At 36.4% G+C, this 19018-nt stretch overlaps 1 protein-coding gene and 1 long non-coding RNA gene across 3 annotated transcripts; one reads left to right on the forward strand and one right to left on the reverse strand.

Annotated features, from left to right (window-relative positions):
- Positions 1-263: 263 nt before the first annotated feature.
- On the reverse strand, positions 264-4800 carry LOC121758162 (homeobox-leucine zipper protein HDG5-like). Of its 2 annotated transcripts, none has more exons than XM_042153599.1 (12): positions 4628-4800; positions 4019-4239; positions 3780-3937; positions 3579-3696; positions 3029-3217; positions 2315-2806; positions 2125-2226; positions 1823-2035; positions 1554-1722; positions 1215-1483; positions 1039-1134; positions 264-957 (listed from the first exon to the last, which is right to left on the reverse strand). In XM_042153599.1, exons 2-12 carry the CDS (start codon positions 4172-4174, stop codon positions 550-552), a joined length of 2370 nt encoding a protein of 789 aa, XP_042009533.1. In that variant the 5' UTR covers positions 4175-4239; positions 4628-4800; the 3' UTR covers positions 264-549. The 2 variants fall into 2 exon arrangements, with proteins under 2 accessions (XP_042009533.1, XP_042009532.1); XM_042153598.1 differs by having other exon boundaries at positions 3780-3940.
- Positions 4801-13521: 8721 nt separating this feature from the next.
- On the forward strand, positions 13522-15850 carry LOC121759604. Its single transcript, XR_006041689.1, has 3 exons — positions 13522-14178; positions 14302-14353; positions 15665-15850. It is a non-coding gene; the product is annotated as an uncharacterized LOC121759604 (long non-coding RNA).
- Positions 15851-19018: the final 3168 nt, after the last annotated feature.

Here is a 19018-nt window from a genome sequence, read left to right on the forward strand (position 1 = left end):
GAAGTACTATCAAGGTTCCTCTATTTGTGGTAAGAAAAAGGTACAAAGAGACAAATTCATTTGTTCATAGTATAAAATATAGCTTAAACAAAACATTATACTACAACGGTACTTGTGATCAAGAAGAGTACTACTATCACTAACGATAATTAATCAAACCATGCAACTAACTACCTTAAACATCTCTTTTTAGATGCACAATTAAATCACAATCCAATAATCAAGAAAGCGAAGCAAATGCAAATATAGCAAAATCAAGAAAGTGAGAGAAAATATTGGATATTTGATATAAATGAATGAGAAAAAGAAGTCAATACCCGAACCAAGCAAACCCTTGCTATGTGGTGAGGCCATAAATTAACTAGTTTGATTATGAGCCTTAACATGTAGCAAGGATTTGTATCTTAGATTCCCATCTGGTGCGCTCTTGACTCCTATTTTCCTACTCACTCTAACCCTAATTTTAATGTCTCCTTCAATATCAAAAACCTCAATCCCACCAACCAAACATAAAAATGACTTGGAACAAATATCCGATGATGTTAAACTTTAATCAGCCACGGCGGGGGTGTGGGCATCAGCATCGGTGGTGAAAGCAGCCGCAGCATTGGTGTTGTTGAGAAGGGCTGTGATCTGCTGCACGACGTTGCAGAGGTGGTGGTTGATGGCGGTGACGCTTGAGAGATTGAGCTTTGCGTTCGGCATTGTGCTTGCTAGGACTTGGAGGCAGACTGTGAGGAGGCATCCGGATTCTTTAGTTGAATCATTGCTGCTGTTGGTGATTGGGACGACGACGAATCCCATGGGTAGGACGGGGATGCAGGATGGATCCTCTCCGTTCATCACCATCTGGATCGCATCAACGTCCACTGTCGCGTACACTACTAAGCTCCCCGAATCATCCGTGCAGCTCTCTTGCAGCACTAGCTCCACATTCTGTGATGAGTTGCTAGCAACCTATGTATATATGCGATTAGGATGACCACAATTGAAGGAATGAATAAATAGATTAAATAAACCCTAATTAATTGGACCTACATTGATGCGAAGAAGAGAAATGCAGTTTCCTGGATTTGAGCCATTGGCAATGTGAGCTACTTCATTTAGTGAATTCCCATTTGAGAGCACATCAAGCTGTGAAAGTAGTTCAAAACTAATTAGTTACATAGATTAATAAAATGAAAAAAAATGGATAGAGATGTAGGAAATGGAACCTGAGCTCTGGAGCGTTCGTCTCTCAAGAAGTCGAAAACCTGCTTGTGTTGAAAGGGCATCCAAGTGGTGGAGACGGCGCTAAGAATGAGGCCGTTGGGCTGTCCGGGATCAGTGACTCTCCTGGTAGTGATTCGAACAGTATCCTCAGCAGATTCAGAGAGGGCTGTCCAAGATTGGCCATAGCAAGTGCTTATGTTGAGACAGAATGTCCTAATCATCCTCTGTGAGAGATTCATCACACTTTTTCGAGCTTCAGGCGATGGGATCACTGTCATGATCATGTAAAATTCATTAATAATTAGTAGCACTTAATTTTATCTTAAAACTGAAACAGTTACCTCCAAGATCAGGTATGTTTCTGGCCATGAGGCTGGCAAGCCTCTCGCACTGGCGCTGCAGAACGGCTAGCCACCTCTGCGCCCCAAAGGCCATGCCACTGCTGACCAGACTGCTGAAGACAGCGTTGATCGGTCCATCTTCAACCTCAGCATGCTCGACCCAAGTTACCTGTAATGACATAAACATACACTCGGGCGTTTAAGGTAAATGCAATATACTATCAATCAATTAGTATAAATCAATGTGTCAAAAATGAATAGGCAATGACCGTTGAATATCCATTAGGCATGTCTTGAATGATGCATCCAGAAGGGCGCCTTTTGTAGAAAGGGAAGGAAGAAGAGTAGTCATTGTGGAAGCCGTCGATTGGGAAATCAACAATCGCCCACGTTCCCTCCTCCGCGTTGTGTTGGCAGTAGCGGAGGAAATGAGCCTCGCGCGTGGGGACTAAGGGTGAGAGTACTTGTAGCTCAGCATACATCTGCCATTAATTACAAATCACAATCATATTTCTAACTATTTTAAGTCATTATGTTTGGATGAAGATTAATTACTACTCCTAATACTTACCAAGTGAATAGAACCAGTAGCATGGCCAGGAACCTCTGAGTGCACTACCTGAAGTGTTTTAGCTCTAGAAACGATAGAAGGAAACAACTCCATCCACTTATTCTACAACCAAAAAGATAATAAAAATCCAAAACATGAGTATTTATTCAAGGAAGAAAAAAGACTCAATGTATATGAATGTATGGCTTACTGCATCAAGGAAAGCATCAACAAGGGTGATGCTGTTCATGATAACAACCGCGGTGTCTCTGGTTGCTTCAGTCCTCAGCTGATGAGAATTCTGCTTGAGGTTTGCAGACCAAGAAAACATCCTTGCATACTCCTCAAGATTGAGGACATACTTGCCCGTATCCGCTTCCTGAACCCAAAGAGGCTCGTCCGTCTGCCACATCTTCAGCAGCTCGTTCATGGACGACATGGCCAGCTCCATGGCTAGAGACTTCTCCTCTTCCAAGATCAGAGTGTTGCCTGCGAAATGGGAGGTTTCAGGCATGAAAGGAAGAGGCATCATGTCCGAAGGACAATTGCTCATGTGGTGCTCATCTAGCTTTCTTGGATATACGCCCACGCCCATGTCCAGTTCCAGTGAATGAGGCTGTTGTTGCATCATATCGGAATTCGGCCCCATGGCCTGCATTGTCCGCCCGTTGTATTGCGAGACCATGCAGCATACACGCTCAAACTGCATTGCATATGTACATTCCTTCCTTAGATTTTTTATTAGTAATTGATTTTATGTAAATCTATATTTATATATTCAATATTAATTCATCTACTAAGGTAATTTATTCAAGATTGTAGGGTGGAATTAAAACCTAATTGTGTACATTGTCCTAATTGTGCCACTAAAACCTAAATAGGTAATTTATTCAAGATTTAAAAAGGGTGGAATTAGGTAGGGTACCTCCTCTTTGAGACGTGCATTTTCTATGCGTAGCTGCTGCTCGTCATAGCCCATCTCCCCGAGCACAGCGGGACCTCCACAGTTGGGGCACACAATGTTCCTCAACGTCGCCTGCAACCGGTAATTCTCCGTCTTGAGGCTCTCATTCTCCGCCCTAAGCACCACATTCTCCTGCCGGTCTTGTTGTGCCTGAAACACGTAATTAATTAAGCAAATTAACAAATTAGGATTAAATTAAGGGGTGATTTGTCCAAGACAAACCCTAAACCACACTCATTAAAGTGTAGGGGAGTCCATGCAGGCAGCAGTTGGGGTTGACTGCGCACCACCCACTGGGGGCATTAATGGCGATGCCAGGCTTTGAAAGTAACATAACTTAATGAGGTAGGAATTCATGGAGGATGGTGGGTGCACGCTAGCTATCATACGCCATCCCCAATACAGCTTGTTAGGTATTTCGTTTTGACCTTTTCTAACAGCTGGAAAAAGAAAGAAAAAGGAATTTTTTTTTCTAGGGCTCCTGATGAGAGAGAAAGAAGCTCTCACTCACCTTCATCTGAGTGCGGCGATTTTGGAACCAGAATTTGACTTGCCTCGGTTTGAGGCCGAGGTCTTGGCTGAGTTTGAGGCGCTGTTTGTCGTCTGGGTGCGGACATTCCTTGAACAATCTGGATCACGTGGAAATTAATTGATTACTTAAATGTTTTTTTAATTTAATTGCATTTCTAGAGAGAGAGAGAGAGAAGCGCACGATTCCATCTCTTGGATCTGGCGGGCAGTGTGGCGGTGGTAGCGTTTGGTTTTGGCGGGGGGCTGCTGCTCCGCCTCCTGCTCGTTGCCCGACGCTCCTTCGATGTGCTCGCTGCCGGAGCCGCTTTCCAATAAATCCTCTTTAGCTTTCTCTTCTTTCTGCTTTTTTTTAGAATCAGTGAGCCATTGTTTTCAATTGCAACAAAATAAGAGGAGATCGATAGTTTTAGAAGCGCTTACTGGGAGAATTGGAGAGAACATGTTGAAAGGGCTGATGTTGGCCATGAAATTGAAGTTGGGGTTTTGGATGGTGGAGTTGTACTGAGATGAGTTATCTGATGACATAGGGTTTCCTCTCACCGTTGATGACGACATAACTTGACAATCTCCATACATTCTTCTTCCTTTTTTCTTTTTTCCTTCCTTCTATTTGACGATCTCAATCTTCCCTCAGAATTTGTCTTCTCAGTTGGAAAAATGAAAATATTGTTAATAAAGTGCAGAAACGGAAAATAGCAATAAAAGTGTGATAATTAGTCCAAATTAATGCGGTCAATTCCCCCCGGGATTTGCTTTCTGCACAAAAAAGGCTAAAATGAAGAGAAAAAAGGAAAATAGCAATCAAAGTGAAATCACAAATCAATTTTGTAGCAAACGCCTTAGATAGATTTTTTTTAAAAAAAAACTGAGGGTTTTAGCGAAAAACATGCAGAAAAATAAGAATGTGAAGAGTGGAGTAGTGAAGAAGAAGGAGAGTTGAAATAAACATAACAAAATTGAATATGCGAAGCGAAATTAAATGAAATCGAATAAGAAAAGGCGTTAATAGAAAGAAGTGAGAGTAAATACCAAGGGAGAGTGGTGTTGTTGTCGCTGTTGCTGCGTCTTCTTCTTCTTCGCAATCTCTCCTTCTATATATGTTTCTTCACCAAACACACATCTTTTGTCGTTTCTGTCTCAAACAGCGTTGCAGAGCAGCTGTTAATGCGATTCTCACTCCTCTTTCTCTCTCTAAGAAGGAGTGTAACAGTAATTGGTAAATGGGATGGCGAGGTAAATGCGAGCTTTAACTGCAAACCGGTTCATGGCTGTTTGGCCGACACGTGGCCGTATTCTGATTGGCTGTAAAACACGTTACATGTGAGACTGAGCCCCCACACCCACAAGTCAAACCTTTTTCTTTTCTCTCTATTCAAACGCTTCTTTTCATTCCGTTTTAGGTTATTTTTACTATTTACCGTCTTGACCTATTTAAGTTGTAATATTACTAGGAATATATATTTTGATGTTTTTAGTAATGAAGGCAAGAATAGAGTTTATGAAGAAAGATATCTTCTATAATTAGAGTCTAATTGTGAAAAGAAAAAAATTGAGACTTACATTTATTGTGTTTTTTATTTACATTTCATATTTTAGTAGTAGTAGTATAAGAATTACTCCTATAAATAGTAAATATAATAGAAACAAAAAATCAATACAGTTGACTAGTTGAGAGAAATACAAACTTTAGTTGAAAACCCATATCCAATACAGCTCCTTATCAATGTTGTATTCTCTAAACTTCAATTCTATTTTCTATTTTAATACCATGGCATGTTTACAGTTCAGATTCATTAGTTCAAATCAAAAACAAACAAATCTACAGCTCATGATTCCAAATAAGTCAATGCAAAACAAGCAAGTGAAACTCAAAGGGTCAATTATAGATTCTATCCATCCTTTCAAATGTATCCCAACTTTTCAAATATCAAATTTATACTCCACTATCTAATTTTCAATCTTTTATTAAATCTGTCATCAGATTTAATTTCTATTTATCATATTATATGTATATTCTCCTCTAGAAATAACTAAAAATAATGTGTCAAATAAAATCCTAGATGTCATTTCCCAAAAAAAAATAATTTCCGCTCCATAATTAAAATTTCAAAATTGTATACAAATCTATCACTATTGTATCAGATAGTAATATAAAAAAAACTGCAACAATCACGTATAAAAGCCCATAGTTCATTTCACGTAATATATCTATACAATTACATAGGCTTTTTGCATACCGTTTCACTGATATGATACTGGAAATTGAATTCGGTGATAGATTAGATAAGAAATTGAAAAATTAGGTACTATAATTTGAAAGCATTATAAGAGATTGAGATAGAATTTACGTTCAGAAATCAATGAAAACAACAACAACAACAAAATTCAGATCACAACTCAATTAACGGGCGGAAGAGCCGTACCACGCCCAAGAAATTAAACCAACAAAAAGACATAACAAATTCAAGAACATCAGCAGCAATTCAACCATAATATCAACAATTAACAACAAACTACACTACCGTCGTGCGGCACCAATAATTAATCCAACAATGAGCAAATGACTCATGATTTAATAAACTTAATTAATACATTATGAAATATTCTAAAGTTTGACATACCGCATTCGCCCTCTTCTCGTATCCGAACCACACTTCTTAATTTCAATACTTTTCTAAATTTTTATCAATTACTTTCTTATATTTCCACTATTTTATTTTAAATTTAATTTTTTTAGGATGTGAGCTCAATTTTTGTGCTTTTAGCTTTTTAAGTTGTCTAAATCAAATTATTTTATTTGTATGAGAAGACACTTTTGACAAAATGGCTAGTCTGGACAGGGAAGGTACATTTACAAGCCTCCTGGACCTTTCGACTTGAAAATAAAAAGATTGATCTAACTAAAAGACATATTAAAATTTCCCTTATGAAGGAAGGTGATGTGGCTAATAGTATGCCAGAAAGGAAGAAAGATGCACATCTAAACACACATTTGTATGATATTATTCGGATTTGGCCAAAAACTTATGGTAAGTTTTAATTTTCGGACACTTTCCAGAGGGCATCATATTAATGGAGATGAGGGTAATTTAATGCATTGCTTGCAATTTTTACTTATTCCCCGATGTGGATGTGGTTTGCACCCCAATAAACCTCTTCTCGAACCAATACCACCCACATGTCACACTACACATGACACTGACACTGACACATGTCACCATAGATCTTAATCAAACCCTAAAAGTGATATCAAAGCTTTGGTTTGGATCGTGCATGTGTGGCTCGGGTTGGTCGATTGGTTTGCACGTTTCTAGAAGTTCTTGTGTAGGCTTGATCAAGACCTGTGGTGACTAGTGGCTTGTGTGGTCTTGGTTTAAGGGAAAAATTTTGGGGTGCAAAGTGCAAACCACAAATCAAGGAATATGTAAAAAAGTTGCAAGCAATGTATAAGGACTACCCAACTTTATTAGTATGAGTCCTTTTGAGAAGTGTTCAAAAACAAAACTAGCATTTGCCCCAACATGAACAATTCGTATTAATGTGTGTTTGACGATGCATTGAGTGTGCATCGTGAAACACTCACGATTTAGATTTACTCTACTATTTTTGTAGGGAACTTTGCCAAATCACCTTTTCAATTCATTTGTTACAGTCTAAGAGCATCCGCAGCGGTGACACCACGCCGTCCGTGCCAGCGGCGCGGCGCACCGCTACTCGCCGCTGGCGCGGCGCTGCTCGATGCATCGAGCACGTCTGTGCCAGCGAGCAGCACACGTGTCAACGCCTGATTGGCCAACGGCAATGCCGTTGGAATTTCTTTTTTTTTTTTTAAATCAGATTTTAATTAAAAATCCGATTAAAAATAAAAAATATTTTCCCGCTTCTCAAAAATTTATATCCGTTTTCTCTCCACTTTTAATTTATTTTTCAATTTTTCCCCAAAAATTCACATTTTCATCTATAAATACCCTCACTTCCACACAAAAAATTTCACACCACAGTAAACAATTCTCATCTAAATTCTCCCATTTCCATTCTTACAATTCTCAATCTTTCTTTCACTCTTACAACAAAAAAATGTCCGGCTCCGGCGATCACCCCTCCGACTCCCGCGGATAAAACCACGAATAGTTCGGCTCGCAACCATTTCCTAGTTCGGAAACGGAATTTTCGGCCCCTCCTCAAACCCAAAGTTCGCAAGCTTCGGGTGGCTATCGGCCTTACCCGGTGGACGACAAAGATGCCCTCGATGGGCAATATGGGTGGGTACCCGAACCACCCGTACCTAGAGCGGGAGGGAGCGGCAACTCTCAAACTCCTCATCTTCCTACTCGTGGTGTCCACACCCCGTACACTCCGGGGGAGATGGATCAATTATTCAAAGCGTTTTTGTCTATCTCCGAAGATTCGGAGATTGGCACGAACCAATCCGGGGACCATTTTTTATGGCGCGTCTGTCACCGGTACAATCAAAATTGGCCGGCTGGAACAATCGAGCGCAACGAGAGTATGGTGCATAATGCCATATACAGAGCCAACGAAGAAATCCAAAAGTTCCAGGGGTATTACCTCCAGGAAGAGCGGTCGGCGGGGAGCGGCAGAAGCGAGGTCGACATCATCAGTGCCGCGTTGGCGACCTACCAATCCCAACACTACAAACCGTTCAAGTACCTCAATGTTTGGCAGGAGGTGCGTGTGCATCCGAAGTATAGGGGAGGCGTATCATCCTCCTCTAGCTCCTCCAACAAACGGTCGAGGTCGGTATCCCTATCCGACGCCGACTCTGATGAGGTGTCCACCCAGCTCGCCGAAGCTAACTTGGGTAGCCCCGACGCCGGCCCGAGTAGTTCCCAACGCCGGCCGCAAGGAAGGAAGAAGTCGAAGGCCAACCGTCGTCGCGCCGCGACTCCATCTGCCCCCGATCCCGCTCCCGCTCCCTTTGTGCCACCTCAAACCCCCACCAACTCGTTGTGAGGGGTTTTGGCCCAACTCAATTTGGCCGATAGGTCAACTATGACCCCCGAGCAACTTCGATCGCATGTGGCAATGATACGGTTCTCCAAAGAACATTAGGGGTAGAGTCGGATGAATAGTCTTCCACGGGGTATTTTTAGCCTTTAATTATGTAATTTTTATTTTTTAGGAGTTTAATTATGTAATTTTTAATTTTTAGGATTTTAATTTTGTAATTTTTAATTTTTAGAATTTTAATTATATAATTTTTATTTTTTTTATAATTTGTAATAGTATTCCTGGTAATTTAATGCATTTTAATATTGTGGAAATATTTTTATTTAATTTGAATAATAGAATGGTGGGACCCTTGAGCTTGTCCTTGCGGAAGAGCATGAATGTGGGTGTTGTGCTCTTGCCTAAGGACATGAAGTAAAAGTGGGTCCGGGCCCACATCCATGCTCGTTGGCAAGAGCACGGATGAGGATGCTCTAAGTACGCTCAATATGTTTGGTAAGGTTGTGGGTAATATTAGTGATAGACAAATTTGTCACTAATACTTTTTATTGGTATGGCGTGTATCCGGCGGTAATCCATCATTACTGTTTAGCATTGAAAATTTAATGATTAGTGATAGTTTTTCTGTCACTAAACGATGAGTTTTTTGTAATGTTATGTCTAGGTAAATTTATTAATTTGATTGGGACAAATAACAAGTGAAGCTTAAACCAATACTTTGTGAGATCTAATTAACCTTTTTATTTGGATGAGCGTATTCTCGAAGTGTAATGTTGGATTTTATACAATTTGAGTAACCTAATTAGTTGTGTGATCAACGGTTAGTTAGAGAATTTAGATTAAAAGTAGACTAGCTGAGAGGTGTATGATCTTGAGGATAGTCTAGTTTAGATTGGCTGACATGGGGCAGAAAGTGTATACCAATATTACGAAAATTGAAAGTATATATATGTAAAAATTTCTCTTACTGGTCCATTTAAAAGCAAATGCTCATCACGTCATATGATAAGTCTTAGAATGCTCATTTTAGAAATTTTTTTTCTATGACAATGTTGACAAGTGAATCCAATTCATTCTACGAATCTAATTTATTATTTATAATTTATAAGTATCCCTTACGAATAAAGTCATTGAATATGAATTAAATTTTGGATATCGTACATGAACATGTAGTCTTAGAATATGAGAAAATATTCATTGGTCAAGGTATACCACATGGATCATATAATGTGGTACGTCTTCCTAATAATATTTTGACAAATAAACATTTACATTGGCCCCACCTCCGACTAGAAGTATACATGGCTATGCAATATATGGAAATTTTTGCACATTCCACACTTGTCCATGTATGATTCTAGTTGAAGGTGAGGCTAATGTATATGCATATTTGTCAAAATATTATTGGGAAGATAGACATACCACATCATCCATGTGGTATACCTTGACCACGGTGTTTAATGCATCTTTTTACCTCTTCCTTATGTTGATATATACAATGATTTGGACTTTGAAGTTTGAATCTAATCTGTTGGTGTTCCTTGTCGGAGGCAATATTGCACAAAGTAAAAGCTCGACTACCGTCGCCGGATGTTCTTGGTCGGCGCCGGTACTACATCCTCAAATTGTGGTCGAAGCCGGTCGGCTGGAGTTCTTGGTAGCGATGGAGATTATTATCTCATAGTTTCAAATCGGCTTGCTTTTCTAAAGAATTGAATAAAATCTAAATAATAGAAAAGCATAGTTGCACAAAGAAAGGGGTAACTAAGAAATTTCAGTGTATCTAGATTATCCTGATACATATCGCACCCAATTAGACCGATAGGGAAACCACTCATTTCAGCCTCCATAGCTTGGGCCTTCGACCTTTCATCGGGTCTTTTAGATACACTAAATATCAAACCAAGCACCAGTATTTACTGGTTAGCAGCCACTTAATAGTCTTTTATATACTATTTTGATGGTCAAATGCCTAAAAGTGCTATTTGGCTCAGCGGTAAGAAACATCTAAGTAATACTTTAGACCCGAGTTCGATTCCGCTTTTTGTACTTTTCTCAAATACTCCATATATGTTCGATTCCCATTAACTGCATTTTCATTTGTTTTTTTTTTTACTTTTCTCAAATACTCCATATATGTCTTCATTTTTCTATGCTTATCTCAAATATTCATTTTTTTCTATACTTTTGTCAAATACTCCATAATTTTTTTTCTTTTTTTTCATTACTTCTCTCAAATTTAATATTTAGTTTATTATTAGAGTTCCAAATATTTTTTTTCTCTCGTTCTTATTATCATTCTTAGATAATTTATGTCAATTATTATCTTTTATAACTATATAATTATTATCAAGACAATGAATTCACGAATCTAACAAACCAAAATTGATCGGTCGAATTTTTAAGGAACAAGCCACTTTTATTAAATATCGTACCCCAAATAAAAAGTTCTGAAATTGCTACTACCTGATGAGAGTTTTGACTTTAGAGTGATTTGCAAAATTAATCTAAACTTAAAAAATGCAAAAGTTATGGAATTTGTAGAACGATCCGATCTTTAGAAAATGCAAAAGATTGTCCCAAACTTCTATGGAAGCTGCAATATTTGTTTCGTACACATTCGAATTTGAGACGTTGTAAGATCCGATATTTTCTAGTCCTTCCGTGAGTCCGCCATTTGACTCGGAATGTAATAGAAAATGGGTTGAAAACATTAGTGGCATGTGGGTCATATTTTATACTAGAATGCGAGTGAGAATGAGCTAGTGGAATATGAGGTCCACTACTTAAAAATGACAAAAATGAAAATAAGTGTTGAAATTTTAGAGAGTAATTGCTTCGAAATTCAGAGCATAAACTATATTAATTTATCAATTAACTGATTTAAGAAATTTCCCCCAAACAGTGAATTTAATTCCTTTCCAACTTTGTTTCATATGGTTAGTTTCATTGTATTGTACCCAAGAAAAATTTCTATATATTTTAAGGGAAAAAAAAAGCAAAAGACAACGTCAAACTGACATCGTTCAACGGACAACTTGACTAAATTAGAAATAATAAAATAATTGTAAAAAAAGGTTGATAATTGTCTTAACTGTGAAATTTGATCTTTGTTTCTTTTGCAAGATAAAGCGAGAAACTAGAACCTACCAATTGTGGGTATAAACTATCTAAAGATCTTGTGGTAGCAATTGATGGAATCTCACTATCAACTTGCTTAAAGACTTGATCTCATGCTTTTAAATTTGGATGGACATTTTCTAAATATCTTGGTTCATGAATTAATTAAGTGATGGTGGCTAGATTTTCTTTTGTGCTAATAGATATATTTGACAAGTTGCTCAAAGTTAGAAGGTGATCATAAAGTAACTGAAGAACCAATACTTCATTTGTCGTAACCATCTTACTTCTATTGTCCTTGTGTGTTTTATCTTTAATGATCGCAATTATATTTTTTTTCATTGTGCTTTATGTATTGGTGTTAGGTGTCTTTGTCTTGTTTTTTTCTTCAATGTATATATGTAGTTCGGAATCAAAATTTAGGAAAAAGATTTTATTTTAATTTTATATATACACTATTAGCATAGAACATAGATAATGTTGGTTCTCTAAAAAAAATCAGAGCCAAGTTATGATTTTTTTTATATGAGTCGTGGCTCTTAAATATACTGAAAATTTGAAATATCACTACCAAAAGCCCGGAGTAATTTTTAAGGACACAAAACGAGACGCAATTACTTGCGTTGGAAAGTTTTTAAAAAGTAACAACAACTTAGGACGCAAAAGAAACCATTCCTAAATTGAGAACAAATTAACTTAATATTTTGTTTTTTTAGAACGCTTCTATTTGCATCCTCTAATTTTAGTTGGGACACCAACTATAAGAACGTTTTTTAAACTGTTGGTGGTATATTTAGAAACACAAATTAACGTCCTTAATTATATAAATAAAACTTCTTTAACGGATTTTTTTGTTGTAGTGTATGTCCATTTAATTAATAATTCATAGGCATATGTTATTATGCAATGGTACAATTTCAACCATATGTGGTACCAAAATATAATTTCCTATTAACTAACATAATTAAACTTTATAGTTTTGGCCTTTTCTAGATCAAGTTTTTATTACACAAATAATAAATATTACGCGTTTATGTAAAGGAAATATCGTTAGTGAACATTCATGGGCGAAAAAGAGAAAAACAAATTAAATGTGTTTTGGTAGGATATTAATTTCAGGTATGTTGCTTGTTCTTCAATTGTTATATTAATAGTAAGGAGCATTGATTTCGCAATTCTTATGTTACTGTTATAATAAATATAGTTGTAACGAAAGTGATTGTATATATGTAAGTTCGTTAGCAGCATATTTATTTTCAAGCCGTGTGCAGAATATATAAAAGTATTAATAACTTCAACAGAAATATCATAAATGATAGTAATGGTGATTTAAAGAATTGGCAATACATTGTTGCTTGTTGCGTGTGAATAGATGGGAAAAGGATTAATTAGATGAGAAACTAGGAATTCATTCGGATTAATATATTTATGCTAAAATGTCAATTTTGGCTACGTTTTTTGCCTTGAGTTTTGTTCACTTGATTTGGGAAGTGTTTTTTCCCTCTTTTTTTTTGGAATCTTGAACTTAAATACTTCTCCTATTTGCTCAACCTATAATCCTATTGATTTTATAAGTTGTTAGTTTTTAGTAACTATGATACTGTATTTTTTTATGTAACATTATAATTCGACTACATATTTAATTGTAGTATATATTTTGGCATCTATTCCATCCATTAAGCATGATCGTACAAGTAATTAATAAAGGTTGGTGGGAGATGGTGCGATTTAATTTTGATTTTGAAAAACATTAAAAAAGGAATTGAATAGTACTGCCTACTGCAAAGGTCCAGGAGGGATTGCAGCAAGCTCGCTCTTATAATTAAACAACATTCTCCAACTCACCATAGATATATTGGTGTTTGTTTTGGATTTATAAATGGTTCATTTCAATTTAGATGGAACTGACAAAAAAAAAAACGCTTGTTCGCAAGCACATGTTTACAAGAACAACATGTACTCACAAATTCTGGCAGAATTGCGAGTAAAAAGCTTGTGCTTGCTATTTTGCCAGCAAGTAGTGCTTGCAAACAACAATTTAGTTTTTGCATCAATAGTTTTCTAGTAAACGAATTATGCTTGCTACACTGCTTGCAGATTTGAGAGCACAATTAATGGTGCTTGCAAAATTATTACTCCATCTTCCTCATTTTTTCCACCTCTTTCTCACTTTTTCCGTTCTTTTTTTTCTATGTCTCTTTTCTTGCTTACGATTTCCTCAGTGAAATAATGGGCCGCAAACCCTACACTGAAAATACTTCTCAAAATCTCCCACCGCCTAATTCTTGTCCATCTCTCCCAATTCTCAAAATTCTCACCGCCCATCTCTCTCCCTAAAGAAACCCTAAACCTCCCCTCTCTCGTATCATCTCTCACTAAACCATGTGTTGCGCTCTGATTCATTTCATCCCTACGCCTTCGAACAATTATCAACGACGAGATTCGATCAGAGGATCAAACGTTGCCGCGCAAAGCTTCTCGAAGAGCAGGTATGTTATGCTCCAGGTCTCCAGCGTTCTGTTATTGATTTTTTTCAGATTGCTTTTTCCGATCTACTTTATCTATCACCTAGATTCACGATTCTAGCGTTTCTGTTGTTGCTTTTTTTTCAGATTGTTTGAATTGAGAGAATGAGTAATTGGATCATGTGAAGCCGAGACTCTGGTGAGTAAACTACTTCTGGACTTTTGTAATGATTTATGTAGATATGTGATTCATATTTGAGTGGAATGTTGAGCTGGTTAACTGCTTTCGTGATTGAGATTGCACTGAGTTAGATGCAATTGTGATGTTCAGATGATGTTGTTTACTCTTTACATTGTAAACTGGAAATTAAATCATTAGTAGCATTAGATAATTGAGTTAACTATACATTAAACAATATTGAGAAATATGGAGGTGACGTTTAGCTATATGTTAGCTATGGATTGCTCACTGCTCACTTACAATTATACTTTTTTACAGTCATCCGTTCATTGTTAAAACCCTCTCTAGTTAAAATTTTGACTGGAATAGAAAGGTTGATTAAATGTTATAAGAAAAGTTAAGAAACAGAACCATAAATATAGGTATTGATTATTGAAGGAGATTCACTATTGTTCCAGCTATGTTTATGTGTTGTTTCTCACAATCATAACAAACACATTAGTATTGATCTAATATCTTCATGTGATTGTACATAAAATGGAGAATAAAATATATCATGTTGCAGATTTGTGCTTATGTAAAAGGGCACAAAGTTATATAACTAACCCAATAAAATCAACTCACCTCGTTTCTCACTGATTAGGAGCTGCCAACTGTGTGAATACTACAAAATCCTCAATCTGTTTACACACTTATTTGATTTCTAGGTGAAATTATGGTTAGATTTTCAATTGTTTAGTTATTTCCATGTGGATTTTGGAGATTTCACTTTTATTCGTATTGTTTTTGATGTATTTTCATCATTTGCATATTTGTTTACTTCTGTGTTACTTATAACGATGTGGAAAACTTGGAGAAGTTTTCAAAGGGGTAAGAGTCCATTCCTGTTGGAAAACAAACATCGTTTCGAAGTTTATAAGTTGCTAAAGCTTTTGATTTACTAAGATTTATGTGCGGTAGAAACCAAATTTGATTTTTGAGCTCACTGATTTTAGTTCTAAGGGGAGATTTCATTTTGAAGCTGTCTTTCAAGCTGCAAACTGGTAATAGGTATATCTCCTAACTGTACCATTTCTCATTTGCAAAATTCATGTTTCTGCAAATGAACGAATATGCTTTGAGTGTGTGTGATTTCCTTAACTACCATTCAGTCAGACCAGAAAATTGATCTTAAACTTCCTGATTTTGGCAGCCTACACATTGTGTTATATGTATTAATTTCTTGAGAGTTTCCTTGATCTCAGTGAAAGTATGGAGCCACATACGAAGTAAATATCTTCTTGGTCCTAAACCTAGATTATGCTAATATGAGTATTTCTGTCAATGCAGCAGGAAATCGAAAAATTGCGGGAGCTGGTAAAGGTCCGTAGTCAACAAGTTCAAGAGAGGATGAGAAGAAGTGCATAGATTTAGGGAGTGTTAGGTTTGACATCTATGTTTATGGAAGAAAAGAGAGTTTTTTTTTCTACTCTAGCTTCATGGTTTGCAAGTTATGAAATAGTGGTTTGACAGTTACTCCCTCCGTCCCATGTTACTTGCACTCTTCCATTTCGGCTCGTCACAAACTACTTACAATATTTATAGTTTAAGTTAGAATTTATGTATTTATTTAATATGATAGATTAAGTTAAGAGCTCATTTATTAAGTGATGTTTCATTATACTTAAAATTCTAATTTAATTACACTAAAAAATCAATCTCAAATTTACGGCCTAAAATGAAAAGTGCGAATAATATGGGACGGAGGGAGTATCATTTTGGAAGATTCAAATCATTCGTTTGGTTTAAAGTGTAAAACAATATTTTTAATTTTATGTAAAATTTAAATTTTGTCATTCTTTTGAAAATAAACCCTAATAATAATTTCATTGTATAATTTTTAAAAAATAAACCCTAATATTAATTTGAAAATAATAATAATAAATCAAAAAATTACAAAATTTTTAGAAAGAAATAGTACTCAGTTTGCGAGCATAGCTGTGCTAGCAAATAGCTCAGAAAATGGAATTATTTTTCGAGCACATATGTAAGCACAAAAGAGGTTTTAGCAAATTTGTAAGCAAAAAAGGTGCTTGCAAAGTAATAATTTGACCACTAGATTTTGAAGCCATTTTGCGAGCACCGGTAAATGTGCTCGCAAATTTTTCAGCATGTGCTTGCTAAAATGCTTGCAATTTTTGCGACGAGCTAAATGGGTAGCACCCTTCGTGCTCGCAAAGTGCTTGCAAAATGAGGTTTTGCGAGCATATTTGGTTGTTTGTCAGCATTTTGGTGCTTGCAAAACACCATTTTTTTGTAGTGTGAGGTGGCCTGTCATATTGTTCTCAAATCATTGGATGCATATATAGATGTTTTATATAATGAAAAATTAAATTTTCTGTCAATAATTGTATTTCAGTTTAGCTTCATTCAGAATAGAAGTATAGTCGAAACAAAAGGAGAAAGACTCGGGAGTCATAGCTTAACTTCTTACATAGATTTTCCTAATTTGTTAATTATAGTTAATGCATCTATCTTGAAAGTCAACATTGGAATCAAAGTAGAAAAAATTTAGTGTATGATGCCCCATTGGTCTGGACGATAATTTGTAAGAGCGATTATCCAAGTAGATTTGTTAAATAAACTATACTAGTAATTTTAATCCTGTCTTGTCTATAAATTGATTGAACAACACATGTTCACATTAATTTCTTATATTTAGAAAATTGAACTCAAATTTAAATAACAAAATTTTATTGGCAAGTTGTGTTAATTTGTACTGAATCGGTTATATTGTATTTCAATGAATAAATCATATTTCCTCCGTCCCTAATAATTTGTCACCACTTGACCCGGGATGCATTTTTAAAAATGTAATAAAAAATAGGTTGAAAAAGTTATTGGCATGTTATATGAAGTATGTTTACAGTAGTAATAAAATGTAATGAGAACGAGTTAGTGGAATATGAAGTCCACTATTAAAAATAGTAAAAGTGAAATGTAATAAATTTTTAGGAACGAACGAAAATAAAAATAAGTGACAAATTTTCAGGGATTGAGAGAATAAATAACAATGCATAAAAGGTAAGAGATTCCCAAATTTCTTCTTTGAATATCACGTCATATATATTTGGTGTGATCTTTCTTCTTTAATTCAATACTCTCCCTCAAGTTGAGTAACAGAATTTTTCGATACTTAACATGTCAATTACTTCGGAAAAATTCTTCGACCTCACTGTTTTTGTTAGAATATCTGCAAGTTGATTCTCTGATTGAGCAAATAGGAACTCTTCAATTCCAGCTTCAATATGTTATTTTATGAAGTGTCTGTCAACCTCCACACGTTTCGTTCAATCGTATTGACCCGGATTTTCTGAGATACTAATTGCGGCCTCGTTATCACTAAGTTTTTGGTTCTTTGTGGCGCGAAATTCAATTCACTCATCAATCTTCTAAGTCATAGCACCTCGGTCAACCCATTCTTGATAATCCTGAATTCCTCTTGTGCACTTGACAACGCTACAACCTTCTGCTTCTTGCTCTTTCAAGTAACTATATTTCCCCCAACGAATATGAAATATCCAGTGGTGGATCTCCTGTCGACTGGATTTTCAGCATAGTCAACGTCTTTATAACCATGAATTTCCAGATATTCACCCCTCTTGAACACTATTCTATAGTCAAACGTTCTTTTGAGATATCTGACGACTCTCAATGCTTCTTCAAGATGATCACTTTGGGGTTGATGCATGAATTAACTTATCACACTGACTGCATATGTTATATCACATCTAGTGTGTGATAGATGGATTAATTTTCCTACTAACCTTTGATACCTCTCTCGGTCAGCTAGTTGAACTCCTTTTGTGATTTGGAAGCCATAATTTACAGTGATAGGTGTATATGTTGGTTTACACTCCATCATCCCAGTATCTGCTAGAAGACCCAGAATATACTTTTTGTGGTTGATAAAGATCCCCTCCGTTGATCTTTGAACTTCAATTACCAGAAAATACTCGAGTGCCTCCAAATCCTTCATCTTAAATTCTGTGACCAAATTTTTCTTTAGTTACGCTCTTTTGGATCGTCGTCTGTAATGATCATGTCATCGATATAGACTATAAGACAAATGATCTATCCCTTTTTTCTTCATGAATAGTGTGTGATATGCATTACTCTGCTGGTACTTGTATTTCTTCATAACTTCGGTGAATCTCTCGAACCACACCCTTGGAGATTGTTTCAACCCATACAAGGTTCTCTTCAGCTGGCATACTTCTCCCTCTTCAAAGCTATCTTCAAATCCCAGGAGAGCATCCATATAAACTTCATTTTTTAACTCCCATGTAGGAACACATTAGTCACATCGAACTGGTACACGGGTCAGTCTTTGTTTGATGCAATGGAGAGTGGTACTCGAACTGTATTCATTTTTGCCACTGGTGAAAAAGTTTTAGAGTAATCTACTCCATAGGTCTGGGTGTGCCCTTTGGCTACAAGGCAAGCCTTGTATATCTCAATGGTTCTGTCAAGTCTTCATTTGTTGGTGAAAACTCATCTACAACCTACAGTTCATTTACCTTTTGGTAGCCGACATTTCAACCATGTCCTATTCCTTTCCAATGCTTTCAGTTCTACCATCATTGCTTCTCTCCAGTGTGGAATCTTCAAGGCTTCGTTTATTGTGTGTGGGATCTCTTATTC

The sequence above is a fragment of the Salvia splendens genome, chromosome 12 (genome assembly GCF_004379255.2).
Source record: "Salvia splendens isolate huo1 chromosome 12, SspV2, whole genome shotgun sequence".
NCBI classification, from domain to species: Eukaryota; Viridiplantae; Streptophyta; class Magnoliopsida; order Lamiales; family Lamiaceae; genus Salvia; species Salvia splendens.

Bases quoted from the DNA above. Each gene is read 5' to 3' on its own strand.
- LOC121758162 (XM_042153598.1), bottom strand. From the start codon at position 4,174: ATGTATGGAGATTGTCAAGTTATGTCGTCATCAACGGTGAGAGGAAAC. The intron at 2,036-2,124 runs GTAAGTATTAGG...AATTAATGGCAG, and splicing joins CTACTGGTTCTATTCACTTG to ATGTATGCTGAGCTACAAGT. The intron at 1,723-1,822 runs GTCATTGCCTAT...ATGTCATTACAG, and splicing joins TGCCTAATGGATATTCAACG to GTAACTTGGGTCGAGCATGC.